The following is a 16147-nucleotide window of genomic DNA, read 5'->3' on the forward strand; positions in this document are numbered from 1 at the left end:
TGTTATTACTTTAGCTAATGCAAAACACAATTGGCTAGAAACTGTGATTGTCCGGATAAACCGGGACATCTGGTCACCCTACATAACAGACATTCTTCTGCTCTCCAAACAAAAATTGATGCTGGTAGTACATTCTGGGTAATCCGAAAAAGTGGCAACCACAACACTGTCATACTGTCCTTTTTATTTTGTACAGTAGACCAGTGGCGTGCAAACTTTTTCATTTAATGGCCACATACAGAAAATCGTAAGGATGGAAGGGCCCCGTAATGTTAGGAAGAGAAAGTGTTTCGTCTTAAAAAAAATTGTACAAATATTGTTTTTGCATATCTACAAAAATGCTACAGTATAATAAACCAATTTATTTGTCATGGTGGCATTTATTTTTGACAACTTTCATATATTTCATACATATTTTTTTTGTGTGTCAACTGCCATTTTTAACACATGGGGGACACTGAAAAATGGATGGAGGCCGCAAATGGCCCCTGGGCTGGAGTTTGGACACCTCTGGAATAAATGAAACGAAACGAAAATAAAAATACGGTCGAAGAATAAAACAAAGATCATATTTGATGGAGAAATATATTACCTGCTGCTGTGACGAAGTTAATCTGTTGTCAGCCAGTATAATTTGCATTTTAATTTCAAATTCCTTCTGTGTAAGAGGTCTGCGGCGGTAAAACGGATAAAACGAAGTCACACTGCTGTCCAAACAACTTACAAATGACGCTGATAGCGGAACTTGCCACACCTGTATGGCAATCGGCAGTGCATTCTGGTGGGAACTCGTGACGTGACGTTCACGAACGAAACGAGTTTTTTGAACGGCTCTCGACTGTGAACGATTGGAATCGAGTCTTTGTAGAGAGTCTTTCTTCCAACACACTTTTCACTTCAGGAGGGAGCCTCATTTTAGCATGTTAGCGTCAGTTAGCTTGACAGTGGTCGTTAGCCACTGTTTACTGCACGTTTTCTGTTTTTTTTTTTTTTTTTATTGTACATAGGCACAAAGAGATATTTAAGAAAGGGATACTTGACTCATTGAGCCATTTTCAGCATCCAAAAGTTATGTCCAGTATTAATTTTGCAACATTATTTTTCATGTACAATTAATACCATAAAATACTATTTTCCCCCATTTGCTGTCAACTGAAGATGATGTAACCTGTGCTGAGGAAGTAGGTAACGACCAATCATGGCTCAGTTTGCTGACCAAACAAAACAGGTGAGGCTGCAGGTTTTCAAAACGTTCGCAGAAAAAAACAAAACAAAACAAAACTCAGGACATGGCCACATTTTATATTTTTATTAAAAGAGAATAAAGCTCACCGGATGACACCGGAGACTAAGAAAAAACAAACCTGGTCAGGAAAAAAAAAAAGATGCTCTAGATACAAACCACATATCCCTCCCTCCCTGCCCCATCTGGAAGCCCCTCGTGGTTTTGATCTGAGCTCTTCCATTTCCAACAATAATAATAATAAAAAAAAATTAAAAAAAATTGAAGTCAGAACACTGCCACTAACTATGAATTTCCACAAAAAGCATGGGAAATTGCCACTAATTGTGTTTCTTTGAGAAGGCCGAATTCGACTTGACTATGGAACTACAATGCTTGAAAAGGTTGGATGTGGGAGCGTGTCCAGGTACAAACAACAAACAAACAAACAAAGAAAACTCTCCAATGCTCCTGCTCCTTGTATCCATCCTGATGCCTAAAAAAAAAAATATCCTAAATCCTGATCCGGCTCCGGATGGGGTGACAATGAGCCCAGTCCAAACCTTCAGAATACCAGCAGAACCAAAGAGAAGGAGTTAGAAACACACCTTCGCATTGAATGGAAACACATCTACATTTTGATGTCACTTAAGAGGGTTGAGCAAACTACAAAGAAAATTAATTGGAAAATAAACAAACAAAATGGATGCAGAAGCGTATTTCTGGGTTGGTGGGGGTTGAGCATTGAGAAACAATGGGGCACCATTTTAAGTGTAAAAACATGTGAACAGCCTCACAATTAGATGTTTGTAAAGGCACAACCATCATACCATTGAGTGCCACATTTGTATCCTCCTCCTCCTCCTCCTGTTTATCCTAATTTGAACTGTTTCCTTCTCTTCTCATCCTATCCTGCTGCTCTGATCTCTACAGAGAGACACACAAGAAGATCAGCGAACATATGCTTTGACAAGCAAAAAAAAAACAAAACAAAACAAAAAACTGCAATAGCGGCGGCATTCAAGGTGCAGGGAAGTGGGAGGTGGGAAAAAAAATGAAGGAATGGTGAGTAAAATGACAGAGGGAGGAAAAAGAAAAAAAGACAGCCAGCACAGTGAAGGAAATGGGGAAAAGGGGGATGGGGGCAACAAAAAGCGCAAAAACAGCAGAGCTAATGAGAAATACATGAGCAACGTGGGGTGATCCAACTCCAAAGGTTTCTTCCCCCCGCCAATCTCGACGCGCCGCTCTCCGTCAAGTCAGCTGGTGGATTTTAGGTGCGGGAGCGAGAGCGGGAACGGGATCGAGAGCGCCGCGGGGAGTAGCGCGGCGAGGCTCGGCCGCGGCGGGTGGGCGAGTGGCTGCGGGAGCGGCTCTTGCTTCTGCTGCGGGAGCGGTCGTAGCTGGGGCTGCGGTGGCCGTCCATCTTCACGCGGATGTACGCCGTCTCGCCCTGCGCGAAACACACAAAAAGCAAATGTTTAAGAGGCGGCTGGGGCAGCGGGGTAGGACGCCTCCCCGGTGAGGTTTTGTCCCGCGGCGAGGAGGCCCCCCAGAGACGCTCGACAGTCTCCTGGCTGGCCTGGGAACACCTCAGGATTCTCCCTGGAAAATCTGGATGAAGTGGCTGAGGAGAGAGAAGTCTGGGCTTCCATGCCTATACTGCTAGGCAGTAGAAGTAGAAGACGACGAATGGACGGCTGCATTCAGTATTAATTTAGCAGCTTTTCCTGAACTCGTCTAATTCAAATCTATCCACTCAATAACAGTATCTCATTAAATAATTAAAGTGATTAATTGTAAAATAAAGAATGAATTAATTTATTATGATAACGCTATCCACTTATCAGGAGTCAACTCAGTATTGAAATAATTCTGGTCAAAGTACGTAATTTATCATAAAATGAGGGTGGAATTACATTGTTTAATTAAAAAAATGACTATTGTTGACTTTTTTTATTTAAACAAATGAACAGGGCCTTAGTCTACTCAATAAATAAATACAACAAATAAATGCATAAATAACCCTTTCCCACATTCTCTGCGCTATTACTATTTAAGTGTGGTATTCATCAAATCGTCCATTCAAAATTACAGAGTTTTTGGGCCAAAGTGGGGGGGGGGGGGGGGGGGGGGGATCAAAATGTGCAAAAGCCATTTGTAAAAATACTTTAAAAAACGTGAATACAGTCCCCGCGACCCTTGTGAGGAATGAGCGGTCAAGAAAATGGATGGATGGATGAATACAGTGACAGTCCTTCGTTTATCGCGGGCGTTACGTTTCCAAATCTACCCGCGATAATGGAAATCCACGTTAATTTTAAAATAATAAAAATTGCGCCAATTATATATGTTTTTCGTTTATTATATATGTTTTTTTTGTTTTGGTATGATTTTCACTATTATAATAAATGCCTTTTCATGCATAATATGTCCCTTTTTTTATTTACATTCATTTTCTCCATTAAAAGTTTTTTATTTTATTTATTGTAATATACAGCACAGTATTTTTTTTCTTTCATCCATTTTGTTTTTTCGTTTTGGTATGATTTTTAATTTATTAGGAATGCTTTTTCATTCATCATTTGTTTTTCATTAAAAGCATGTGTTTTTAATTTACTTTTTATACAGCACAGTATAGATTTTCTACCTCCGTAATGCAAAACTGTGCAGCGACGGGACAGACACCCTTGGAAAGGCCTCGTCGAGACGAACCCACGTATGCCCGTAATTCCCCAGTCTTGCCCCTCGTACCTCGTGGGAGCGGAACTTGCTGTTGTCCAACTTGTGCACGGCATAAGTCATGTCCTCCTTGCGCACAAACTCCACCACGCCGCTGCCGTCGCGGTTCACGTCGGCGTAGCACACATCGCCCGCCTCTCGCATGTGGTCCTTCAGGTCCTGCCAGCTCCCACTAGGAGGAAGACCTCAACAAAAACAAAACCTAAGTTAATTGACTTTTTGGGGTTTCACCAAACTGGCACGCCGAGGAAGCTGCGGCCCTACCTGACACGATCACCCTGTACTCGGAGCGCCGAGATGGAGGTCCGTATCTGCCCCTGGGGGGGCCTGCCGCGCCACCTCGGCCGCTTCGGGGGAACTCCACGCGCAGTCGGTAGCCGTCGTAGTCGTAGCCGTCACGACCGTACACGGCGTCGTCAGCGTCCCTGTCAAATTAAACAGAATTATGTTATCTACTACACATACTTTTTAAGTCAATGAGTCCAACTATCAATCTTCATAACTGGGAAGCATTTCCGTATAAAACAACCCTAAAAAAAAAACAAAAAAACAAAAACGTAGTTTAACAGTTGTCTGATACACAATTCTTGCAGCTTAATTTAAGCCATTTACACTTACTTTAATGTGGTTAATTCACTTCTTAAAACTAAGTGATGGATTTTATTTGATAAAATATCATTTGAGAAACTGAGTTGGTTTTATTAAGTTTTAAATACATAAATCATTTTTACAGCATTTCATGTCAAAGCAAGCAATTCGCAGAAAAAAAAAAAGTGTTTAGTTTACGGTCTTTGTGTAATACATTTGCCAAGTGTGGAGCTCGAGTTGAGCCATTTAAGCTTATTCAATTGTGACTTAAACACAGCTTTAAAAATGCACCTCTTAAAGAATAGTCACCCATAAAAGCAATTCCAGCCCATTAATTCTAACTTGACACGCGCGGGGAGCGTGCGTGCCGCGCTCACCTCGGGTCCTCGAACTGCACGAAGGCGAACGGCGGTCCCCCTCGTCGGTTTTTCAGGTCGATGTCGCGGATGGCGCCGTACTTGTAAAAGAGGTCTTCCACGTCCTTGGAGCGGATGTCGGGCGGCAGGTTGCCGACGTAGATGCGGCAGTCGTTGCTCCCCGCGGGTCCGCGGATAATGCCTCCGCCAGACATGCTAGTTAGCTAGCTAGCTCACAATGGATGTGGTAGCGTGGAAGTGGATGGCTAGCTAGCTAGCTAGCTACTATGCTAGCGAGCGAGGCTAACTAACTAGCGTGTTCGCTGGCTTCCCTCCGTCAGGCGAACAAGAGGCGCGGCTGCGGTTCAACTGGTCTCACCTCGCCGTTGGGAACAACGTGGGGAATAATCTCGCACGGCTTTAACGCAGTAGAATTTAAATCCCTCAGGGTATTAAAGTGGGGAAAAGAGCGAGATAATTCCCTCAATGTGCCTGCCTGTCCACTTTCCGGCCGCCAACAGCGACGTCTTCTTCGTCGGACTATATAAAGGTAGTTGGGGAAATCGCAAACAATGCCGCCTAAAGGAGAAACATGTGAACTACTCCATGAACCGTACCTCCCTTTTCCCGCCAACAATCTTCTTCGTGAGAATATTTACGCGGTATTTATTGGAATATTGAGTCCACCGCCACCGCCAGGAGAATGATGTAAATTACACGCAGCTAAATGGCAATTTAATGTCTCCCTGGTGGATTATATATTTATTTAACGAATGTAATAAAATTTAATTAAAAGGAAAAATGAATATAATAAACATCATGTCAAATGGCTATTCAAAAAATAAAATGTGAGCTGAGGGGTCCTTTTGTCCTTAAATGGATTACGTGTAAAGTATATTAACCTAATGCTCATTAATTGAATGGCGACGTTATTAACATTTTGGAAATTATTTAAAAAAATGTCCATTACTTAATAAAAATACGAAAATGTATTTTGTGCTAAATTAGATTACAACGAAAATGAAATAAAATATTTAAAAAGTGTATGTATTTATTTAATTGTGATTTTATGATTAAAATATGGAAAATATTTATTAGATTAATATTTTTTTGGTCAGAAATGAAATACATGTAAATAAAATTTATTAAAACATGAATGTATAAATTCTATTGTGAAATTGATGAATTAAAATGACATTCAAAATTAAATAAAATGGTAATTAATCAATTGGAATGTAAAACTGTTGTGTCAAAAATGAACAGATATAAAGTAAATATTAAATAAAATGTAAAATAAACATGGAAAATAATAAAGTCTCCTTTACTACATAAAAAAGTTAAATGCTTTTTTGTGCCACAATCAAATAAATATACACGTGACTATACTACAATATTTTAAAATAAGTAACCACCTGCAAAAGCCTCAATATCCCTTTTTTACTTGAAACAAACATCAGAGGAAGTCTCAACAGTACAAAAAACGATTCATGTCTTTGTTTTTCATTATTGCGGTGTAATTTGTGGCATAAACCATCAAAGAGTCATAAGACAATAACGCACGTCATAAGTCATAAGGATGTGGGACTCATAAACGGCTCCCATCCCTAAATGCTTGTTTCAGATGTCATAAAGAAAATACAATATAAAGAGCATGTTTTTCTTGCAAAGCAAAAGCAGATGTAACCTTTCAACTCTTTGGCTGAAATGCCCCAAATTCCTCCTGATGATAACAGAGAGAAAGGGGGGTGTCATGTTTTGATAAATCGGGGGTATTTGCGGAAGACATAAACATGTGTCTCCATGAAATGAGGAATCCAATCGGACTGCCAACCCCCCCTTTTAAGGCATTTCCCTTCGAAGAGAGGAAAAGAGGGAGTAGGTCCGTGAAGGGAAAGGGGGGAGTGGGGGGTAGCCCTGCAGGATGTTCTCACAGGATGCTGGAACACGCAGTCTGAGTCGAGCGGTGTGAGGAGGAAGAAGGGAAACGAGTCAGCTGAGAGGAGCGTAGGGGATTCCAGTGGTCGTGCGGTCTCCGTCGATGGTTTTGGGGGTGTCGGAAAGAGGTGTACGCACGCGAGGGGCTGAGGATGTGAAATCAACGTGGTCAGGAGGAGTCAGATAGGCTGCAAAGACGCATCGTCAGCTAGGAGTCAGGTACATGTCGGTTCTGGATTATATAACATTATGTAAAATGGAAACTGTTGTGATTTTATTGATAACTAATCACTGATACAGATCAATCACATGCCACATGTATGACAAGATATTTAGTTCTGGTCAAGATTTAAAGACTCCCACAAACAAACTTCACTTGGACTCTAGTTCTTCGGTTTTGGACAGCAGGTCTTAGTCTTGATTGGAACACAATTCCTCAAAGACCTGAGACGTCTTTGCATCCAGCTCAAAGACTACTAGACACACAATTTGATCTTAAAACTAGAAACTTCAAATCCAGAGGCTCTCACATTTTAAACCTTGACTTGGTCTTCAGTTTAGTTTCTCATAATGAGACTCAACCTAGAGGTGAGTTTAAGACTTGAGACTTGACATAGACACGAGCTTGACTTTTGATCTTAATTGAAAGAGTTGTCTTTGACTCCATTTCAGATAATTAGGACTTGAATTTTGAGAGTTTACCTCGACTCCACTGCAGGTATTCGACTTTCATAAACATGGTTTTTGCTTTGGACAAGTATTCAAATATTTGAAATCTGACAGGTACTCAAGTTTGAAGACTTGAGACTTGTCTTGGACTCCAGCTCAAAAAACTTTGTTGAAAGTTTTGAGACTAGTATTGACTCCACTTCAAAGACTTGAGACAGACTTCAGTTTAGAGTCTGGAGAAGATCGATTTGGAGCCCAGCTCATAAACGTGGTCTTTTACTTGGATATGAAGTCAAATAGTTGGTACCTGACAATTGTTCAAGCTCAAATACGTGAGACGTTCTTCATCCGTCTTCATGACATGAGACTTTTATTCGACTCCAGCTGTAAGAGATGAATTAGATTTGTGTTCAAAGTTTTGAGATTCCATTTTACAGACCTGCCTGAGACTATTTCAAGGCAGCTGAATGATGCGCACGCTGGGAAATGTGGTACTTAACATAGACGACACTGGAGGTCATCAAGCTCCAAGACTTGAGACCTGCTTGGGACTCCAGGTTACATACTTGGAACTTGGGAACTTGTGTTAGATGAGGGAGGGTTCATTTTGTTGCTTAGTCAGTGAATATTTTCCTGGTGGGAGCAGATGCTGTTTTGTGACTTGCTTGAAGCTTAGCGTTTAGTTTTTAGCACTTGATGAGCACTTTCAGTTGAATTTTGTGTCCATGTGCATCTCATGCCTTTGGGCATGGGCTGCAGAGTAATGAATGCCACATTGACAAACTAGAACCTGTTTACACCCATACTTTGTTCATTTTTCCTCTGAGTCACGTAGAGTGTATTTTGTCAAAACAAGAAAACATTTAAAGCTTGAGTTACATTACAATGCTCTTTTGGTTATTTGAAAAGTCACTGTCTTTTCTGTAGAACCAGTTTTTACAAAGAAAACCAAAACCCCCCACTTGTTGTTTGCGAGGGCATAAATAGCTCAGTCATAGGTCAGCACAGGTCTACTTCCTCTTGGCTTCCTTTGCGAGGGCCCGAACACAGCATGCATCCTGCGTCTGTGCACGCGTCCGCTGATGATGTCCTTGTCCCGCAGCAACATGGCCGCCTTGCCGCTGCTCCTCCCGCTTCTGGTTGGCTGCGTGGTGGCGGCCGTCCACCCTCCCCGCCATCGCCCTCCGTGCCACATCGTAAGTGAAAGTTACTCCCTTTTCTAGTGTTTGTTCAGGGGAAGTGCATTCCTTATAGCTTAATATAAATAAACAGGGACGGGTGGGTTTATTTGGACATGTTGCACATGGCAACAGGGGATGTGATTCCTAATCTGCTTGAGCTGTTTCATTTATTTGACTTCACTCGGGAGATATTCCTGGTGAATCACATTTGACTTTTTGGCCCAGGTTTTCCAGTATATATACCCCTTAGATTACTGACATTAGTGTAGCTAATGATGTTGTAATTGGAAATATAAGTCACCCCTGTTCCTGTTTTATGAACGCCCTAAGGTATTACTCCGAGGAGTCTTAAGTAAGTGACGAGAAGTTGAATCACACATGGGTCATAAGTGACAGAAAGGTTCATGTTGAGTGACTGAATCATGATTCGGGATGACGACGAGCTCGTAAAAATGTTTTTGGAAAAGATTTTAGTGTAGAAATGGCAAAAATCACCCTGAACGCCAAAAACTGCATGCAGGGAGCCAGGGCCACAAGTTGGAAATGGCAATGCAAAACAAAACAAAAACAAAAAAAACAGCAGGGCAGTGCCCTAAAGTGCACATTATAGAGTAGCCTTGTGTATGAAATTAGCTATATAAATGAAGTTGTCTTGTCTAAACCGAAACCTAACCTAATCCCCTAATCACAAAACTAGCTATGCTAACCCAAACATACATAAAGAAATGCTAACTCTTAATCCAAACCTAAATGTTAAACCTATCCTAAGCCTAACCAAAGCCTACTAAACCTGAACCTTAACTGCCCTAAAGTACACATTGAGTATGAAATGTGCTACATAAACGAAGTTGTCTTGCCTAAACCAAAACCTAACCTAATCCCCGAACCACAAACCTAGCCGTGCTAACCTAAACACATATAAACCAATGCTAACTCTTAATACAAACCTAAATGCTAACCCTGTAAAATGCACCCTCTGAAATATATTCTTGTTATTTTTGTTGTTATATTTTTTACCAAACTTAAGTACAAACAATTCCCTGCTATTGAAAAACTATAAATGAAAATGAATGTATACATGGAAGGAATAACCAATCAGCTAGCATGCTAACATAATCCACTTAAGGTTCTTAAATCCTTTAGGTATACCCAAGGGTTCACTGAAAAGCAGAGGACATTTTACACGGTAGGTAGTCTTTGTTTATGGCAGCGTGTAAGCAACGAGCGGCTTTTCATCAAAACCGCAAGTATGCCGAGAATCTGAAAGGCCTTAGTGAGAAATTGGAGATGGAGACAGTTTTATGGGCTGTTTTTTTGACCGGAGGGGGGTGACGGGTGCTGGTGGTGAGTGGTGGATGGTGGGGGTCCTCTGGCCATGTGTTTTCAATTATACACTAATATATATATTTTGTGCCATGGGAGAGAACGTTACCAAACAAAGAGGTACTTTCTACCTGAAAGGTAATAAAGGTACTTTCTTTTGTCGGTACTTCTGTGTGGAATTCCCCTGGTGATTTATCGGAAAGATCTTGGCTGAAGGAGGTGAGAAGCGGTGTTATTTCTCTAAACAGCAAAACAACCGATTTACCAAGAATTGAGGTTTGTATTGGACAGATGAACGGTCATAAACCTCCTCACATCACAAGCCTCGTAAATCAAAAGTACACTTTGAACAAGTTTTTGGGATTTCCTCGACGTGATCCCACCGACACGCTGTGTGTGTTTGTCTGCGCCGGCAGGTGGATACCAGCGTGGTCTGCAGTGATTTGAGCCTCACCAGCACCCCCGCCGACCTCCCGCCGGGTGTCCAAGCGCTGGACCTCTCACACAACCAGCTGCAGAATCTCAGTGGCGACACCCTCGCCGGCCACACGGGTCTGCGTCACCTGGATCTCCACTCCAACAAGATCCACTTCATCCAGCCAGGACTTTTTGAGGCCATGCATGACCTCAAAGTCCTGGATCTGTCCGGGAATCAACTCAACGTGTTTGCGATGGCCAAAATTCAAATCGGAACACTCGCAGCCGTGCAGTCTCTAGATCTTTCCAGTAACGGCTTGTACACGGGGATGTCGGACTTTTTTCTCGCCGATTCTCCTTCGCTGGTGGAGGTCTCGCTGAGCAGCAACAGCATCACCAAGATCGCCAAATATACTTTCAGTGGCGCGTCGTCCCTGAGGAGGATTAACCTCCACAACAATGTCATTTTGGAGATTGAAGACGGCGCCTTTGACTCTCTGGATGGCCTCAGTGATCTGGACTTGTCCAGGAACTCGATCGCTTGCATCATGGACTTCAATCTGAGCCGCTTGAGATCGCTGAACCTCAGCAGGAACAGTCTGGAGCTCTTCCAGAGCACCAGCTCCACCGAGCCGTATCACCTGGCCTTTCTGGATCTGAGTGAAAATAAACTGCCTCATTTCCCGCTGCTGCCCACCAACAACGTAATCCGGCATCTCGACCTGTCACGCAATCGCCTCCAGAGCGTCGACGTGGCCGAGACAAAGATGCCTGAGACAGTTTTGAAGCATCTGAGACACTTAGACTTAAGTTACAACCATCTCACGGGCTTGCCGGAGTCCTTCTTTCGCACCATGACATCGTTGGCGGTCTTGAATGTGAGCAACAACTGCGTCACTTTGTTTTCTGTCACCGACAAAGACCTCCTTCCCGCAGCCAAGACCGTCAACCTTAGCTATAACTCCCTACAGAGACTTGCCCTCAGCGAAGGCACTCTGCAGGCTTTGGAGGAGCTCTTTCTGCAAGGTAACGACCTTCGCACCCTTGCACATCAAACATTCCAGAGACTTCCAAGCCTGAACCTCCTACAGCTCCAGGAGAACAATCTACGAGTGTGCCCCTCAGAGACAAAACCAGATCAAAATCACCCAAGTTGTGTCTCGTTCTTTTCTGTTCCGAAGTTGAAGTTCCTTTACCTTTCTCAGAACAATCTGAAGAGTTTGCCTTACCGAGCATTTGCCGACACCCCTCTCAGTCTTCTGGACCTGTCTCTCAATCCCGGCATGGAGATGCACCAAGACTCCCTGGCCGGTCTGGAGCACTCGCTGGTACAGCTGCTTCTGAGGGAGAACAACATTTCCCATTTGAGCGCAGACATGTCGTCACTGAGGAGCCTGAAACTGGTCGACCTGTCCACCAACCACCTGACCAGCCTCCCCGCCTGGAACCAGGGGTTGTCCATCGAGACCCTTAACTTGCAGAACAACAGCCTGGTCACCCTGGAGCGCACCGCCATGGCGGCATTGGAACACTCGCTGAAGACGCTCTACCTGGGTGACAATCCGCTCAGCTGCTGCGGAAACCTGGACTTAGTTCGCCTGCTTCAGCACTCAGCCGTGGTGGTGCCCGACATCGAGGCTGCAACCTGCGTTCTCCACCAGGGCTCGGATCCGGTCAACATCGAGAAAGTGACTCAGGAAATGTGCAGTGGGCGAAAGAAAGCCAATTACATCATCGCCATCGTTGTTATTGTGGTCTTGGCGGCGATTGCCTCGGGACTGCTGGTGAAATTTTGCAAGTCGAGGAGGGAGAAGTACGTCCGAAGATTTAGCGCATGAAGTATCATTCACTTTGAAGAAACTGGGTTACATCTTGAGATCTGATTTTTAAAATTCGAGAGACGGTGTTGATTTCAAAGGTAAGAGTTTGCAGTCATAAATAAATAAATGAATGAATAAATAAATAAGTGAAAATGTTTCCTGAAACTGAACAGCTGAAGAAAATGAACTCCTGAGTGGAGATTTTGGACTAGCGGTTAGCTAGGCAGGACGTTAGCTTGAAAACAAAGCTAACGACAGTCATGGGAAAAACAAGTGTGTTAAATATGATGTCATAATCGGAGTCTGGCAATCGATCCTCTTGAGTCCCCATAAGTAGTTTTGCACTTTATGCTTACTTTTGTTTTTTGTGACATTTGTTTAACACTAATTATGATTTTTTATTATTATTTTTTTTTTAAGTTGAATAATTTATTTTTATATTAGCCAAGATGGACTTTTTAAAACTATTTGACTGAGCACTCGAAATAAGAACTGTGACATTGTTTTACTATGATGGAACACTTTTGTACTAAAAATGAAGGTTATTTCAAAAGATGATGTACACTCACAACATGTGTGATTAAACCTGTGAACACTTTCTTCTTTTCTTTTAGTCTGTCACTGATACAAAACAGCCTAGAATGGTCGTCGCTAATTTTAGCTGTCACGTTTGTCAAATGTTTTGCATCTAGGTCAACAAAAGTTGACGTATTTCTCACACAATTTGCACAGCCGTGCTCTTTGTTTATGGAAACTAGCATGGTTGCTAACTGATTAAGTTCATGTCGTGTAAACAGATGCAAGACTAAGCACAATGCTAGCGTCAACTGGGCTTCGTCGAAGGCGTTGCTTTATCACAGGAAAGCCGAGATTGAATCTGGTCTATTTTTAGCCATGATAAACACAATCAAAATGTCTAGACGATTTTGTTTATGTCACTCTCATAAGTGGTCGTTATCTGCTTTATTTGATCTATAGAGCAAACACACACTTGTGTTTGTTAGCAATATTAGAAATATTTGAGTGAAAATCCAGCATTGTGTTTACTGGATGGTCCAAGAAGTTTCAGAAGAGGCCCTGGGGGAGATTAATTTGAAGCAGGCCTCACTTTCTGTGTTGTCCTCTGTGACTCACGGTGACGCTCAGCAGTCCACTCAAGTCCCACTTAGATAAAACAAAAACTGTGACTACACAGGAACTCACAAACAAACGCTAATCCAGAACAACGGAGGGTCAACTGAATCAATAGGAAGTTATTATGTTGAATAATGTGTCATTCCGGAATTTTCATGGAAAAATATGCACTTGTATAAAACTACAGTATGTTTAAAGGTGTCCACGAGAGTGGCTTCAAGTCTCCACCAGATGGCGCCCGAGACGTCAGTGAGTATTTTTGGCACCGATAAAAGCAGATCAGCAACAACAACAGTGACTTGAATGACTTCAATTTCACACTGACAAGATTTTTGGCCTTCAGCACACACGCACAAACACACTTAATTGGCATTACATGGATGTCTATTCAGTACTAAACAATGGATTTAACACAACCAGGCTAATCACTTTTTTTATGAACAAGTACTGCCGAAGTAGCAATATAATAATAATTTCATTTTCCATCCATTTTCTTAACCGCTTTTCCTCACTAGGGTCGCGGGGGTGCTGGAGCCTATCCCAGCTGGTATAATAATAATTGTGGCTTTGAATTAAATTGTTTATATGGCTTCTTGCCCTGTCAACTGGGTTCGGTCCCGGAATCACACCCGCAACCCTCATGAGGACAATTGCTAGGGGGAAAAAAAAGAAATAAAAATACTTAATGGATTAATAGTTTACTTTGATATTTACTGTACTTTTGTTTGATTAGATTTGTATTTTTATTAAAATATTTTTAAATGAAGTTTGCAATTTTAAATGATGTTTAAATATTTTTTTAGTGTTATTTTATTTTTAATTTTTTAAACAAAATTATGTTTTTAGCTTTATTGAAATTATTGCTATAATTAAATGATCATTTATTTTACTTTAATAAAATACAGTATATTTATAAATAATTGCTATTTTTATTTGATATATTATTTATTATAGCATGATATATCGGAAACACAATTTATTCGACTAAATCCAATTTCATATGATCTTGTTTTTAATGTTTATTTTTTGTTTAAGTTTTATTTTTAACTGCATATTATACTATTCATATACTTGAAAAATATTACATAATATAGTATATTTATTTGCTGTACAAAAACTCTTAAAAACAAAACCATCTTATGAAGAACCTTTTAAAATAGTTCATAATCTTCTATATAGATTTTCAGCCTCATACTGAAAAAAAATGATGCACACATTTAACACAAAGTGCTGCAAAAACATCCCGTGATGATATCGAGATTATAAGCAGATGATTAATTGTGTGTAGACGCACAAAGCAGCATGTTAACTCAGCATGCGTGTGCGCACCACCCATTGAAGGTGACTTTGTCTCCCTCGCTTCCTGTGCCTCTCTTAAGAGCACACAATCTCGACAATCTGCCTCAGGAACCCATTTCCCCCCACAAAATGGTGGAAAACGATCTGTTCCAGGGTCAAACTTGTCACCATTGTAACATTTTTCAACATGACCATTGTACATAAAGAGAAAGTAAAAGTAAAATCAAGTCAAACTACTCACCCTGTGATGACATGGAGACAGGAAGAGGCGATTTGGAGGCACAACTGGAACAAACAAAAGTCTGGTGATGTTCATTTAACTGCAGAGGGCGTAACAGATGCAGTAGAGTTCTTGTTCTCTCATTGTGTCGTCACCATCTTGAAGTCCTGAATTGGTTTTGATAGCAGATCCAAGGCATTTTTTTTGTCATCAAAATGCACATGTTTGCTTACTTCTTTTCTGACATGACATTTGTTTTCAATTCCTGACCTTTTGACTCCACAAGCTTCTTCGAACAGGAAACGCCACAACTTCTGACGTCAGGCGGCCTGGATGGCGACCAAGTGCAACAAAAACAGAAACCTGCTCACATGTCCCCGGGACTATTAACTTCTTACACTTTTCTGTCTTCTTCTTCTTCTTTTTTTTTTTTTTTTTTTGGGGGGGGGGGGGGACTAAAAAAGTAAGACTGAGATATAACAATATGCTTTCAAATGGAGGTGCTAAAAATCACAATAAAAGATATAAATACAAATAAAATAAGTACAAAAATATATCTGAAAAATAAAAATCAGTGGTGTTTTTTATGGACTTAAATGTGAGGGCTAAAATTACAGTGAAAGACATAATAAAAATGAAAGAAATGAAAAGAAATATAAATTTGACATTCAACAAACTTGCTGGAGCAGGGGATTAAAAAACAAAACAACAAAACCATTGAGATACTGATCCAGATTCACACTCAGTCTAAACACATTCTGGACTAAATCTGGTTCTGCTGAAGATGATTGCTCTAAATGAACACAAAGAGAAAATCTGCTGCATTTAAGCTAATACATGCATAGAAAACAATAAAATCCTCTTATTAAAAAAAAAAAAAAAAAAAAAAAATCCAGTATTTTTTTTTCTTATAAGTGAGTGGTAAAAACACAAAGTCAAATCTAAAATAAAAAATAATTAAATTAATTACTTTTCATATGGGTTAAAAGAATACAAGAACAGAAACAATCTAAATAAATAAGAAACAAAAATAAATATGTATAAAATACAAACTTAAAAAAGGCACTGTTACCTTTTTGTTGACAAGGCGCACATCTGCAGTTTGTACATATTTTCATCAAACATTGTAGACTGACATTTGTAGTCTTACACATTTGTAAAGTTGTGTTTGGACCGAAGAAGAAGGCGATTGCAGGCATCATGGGAGTACACAGAAAGCACTGCTTTTATTGGACTGCACT

At 40.9% G+C, this 16147-nt stretch overlaps 3 protein-coding genes and 1 long non-coding RNA gene across 8 annotated transcripts in view; 1 reads left to right on the plus strand and 3 right to left on the minus strand.

The window, feature by feature from the left end:
- Nucleotides 1–775, minus strand: part of LOC144005866 (dynein light chain 2, cytoplasmic-like) — a 2406-nt gene extending 1631 nt beyond the window's left edge. The window contains exon 1 of one of the 2 annotated variants that reach the window (XR_013279675.1): nt 593–775. Coding sequence is in view for 1 of the 2 variants with exons in the window: in XM_077504295.1 (XP_077360421.1) it covers nt 593–640 (48 nt within the window). In the remaining variant the exon portion in view is untranslated. The remainder of the gene's footprint in view (nt 1–592) is intronic. The other variant, XM_077504295.1, reaches the window with a different exon arrangement.
- Nucleotides 776–1294: 519 nt separating this feature from the next.
- On the minus strand, nt 1295–5541 carry LOC144005865 (serine/arginine-rich splicing factor 1-like). 4 transcript variants are annotated; one of them, XR_013279674.1, is made up of 6 exons: nt 4930–5541; nt 4229–4389; nt 3977–4149; nt 2408–2675; nt 2053–2149; nt 1295–1785 (listed from the first exon to the last, which is right to left on the minus strand). XR_013279674.1 is itself a non-coding variant. In XM_077504294.1 (4 exons), exons 1-4 carry the CDS (start codon nt 5121–5123, stop codon nt 2496–2498), a joined length of 708 nt encoding a protein of 235 aa, XP_077360420.1. In that variant the 5' UTR covers nt 5124–5540; the 3' UTR covers nt 1295–2495. The 4 variants fall into 4 exon arrangements, 1 of the variants encoding a protein (XP_077360420.1); XR_013279673.1 differs by having other exon boundaries at nt 1295–2149; XR_013279672.1 differs by having other exon boundaries at nt 2053–2675; nt 4930–5540.
- A 603-nt stretch (nt 5542–6144) lies between these two features.
- Nucleotides 6145–12851, plus strand: lrrc32 (leucine rich repeat containing 32). Its single transcript, XM_077505643.1, has 3 exons — nt 6145–7062; nt 8615–8708; nt 10433–12851. Exons 2-3 carry the CDS (start codon nt 8619–8621, stop codon nt 12269–12271), a joined length of 1929 nt encoding a protein of 642 aa, XP_077361769.1. The 5' UTR covers nt 6145–7062; nt 8615–8618; the 3' UTR covers nt 12272–12851.
- A 460-nt stretch (nt 12852–13311) lies between these two features.
- On the minus strand, nt 13312–15290 carry LOC144006070 (uncharacterized). The gene is made up of 3 exons (XR_013279736.1): nt 15177–15290; nt 14928–15073; nt 13312–13417 (listed from the first exon to the last, which is right to left on the minus strand). It is a non-coding gene; the product is annotated as an uncharacterized LOC144006070 (long non-coding RNA).
- Nucleotides 15291–16147: the final 857 nt, after the last annotated feature.

This window comes from Festucalex cinctus, chromosome 18, assembly GCF_051991245.1.
Source record: "Festucalex cinctus isolate MCC-2025b chromosome 18, RoL_Fcin_1.0, whole genome shotgun sequence".
Taxonomy (NCBI): Eukaryota; Metazoa; Chordata; class Actinopteri; order Syngnathiformes; family Syngnathidae; genus Festucalex; species Festucalex cinctus.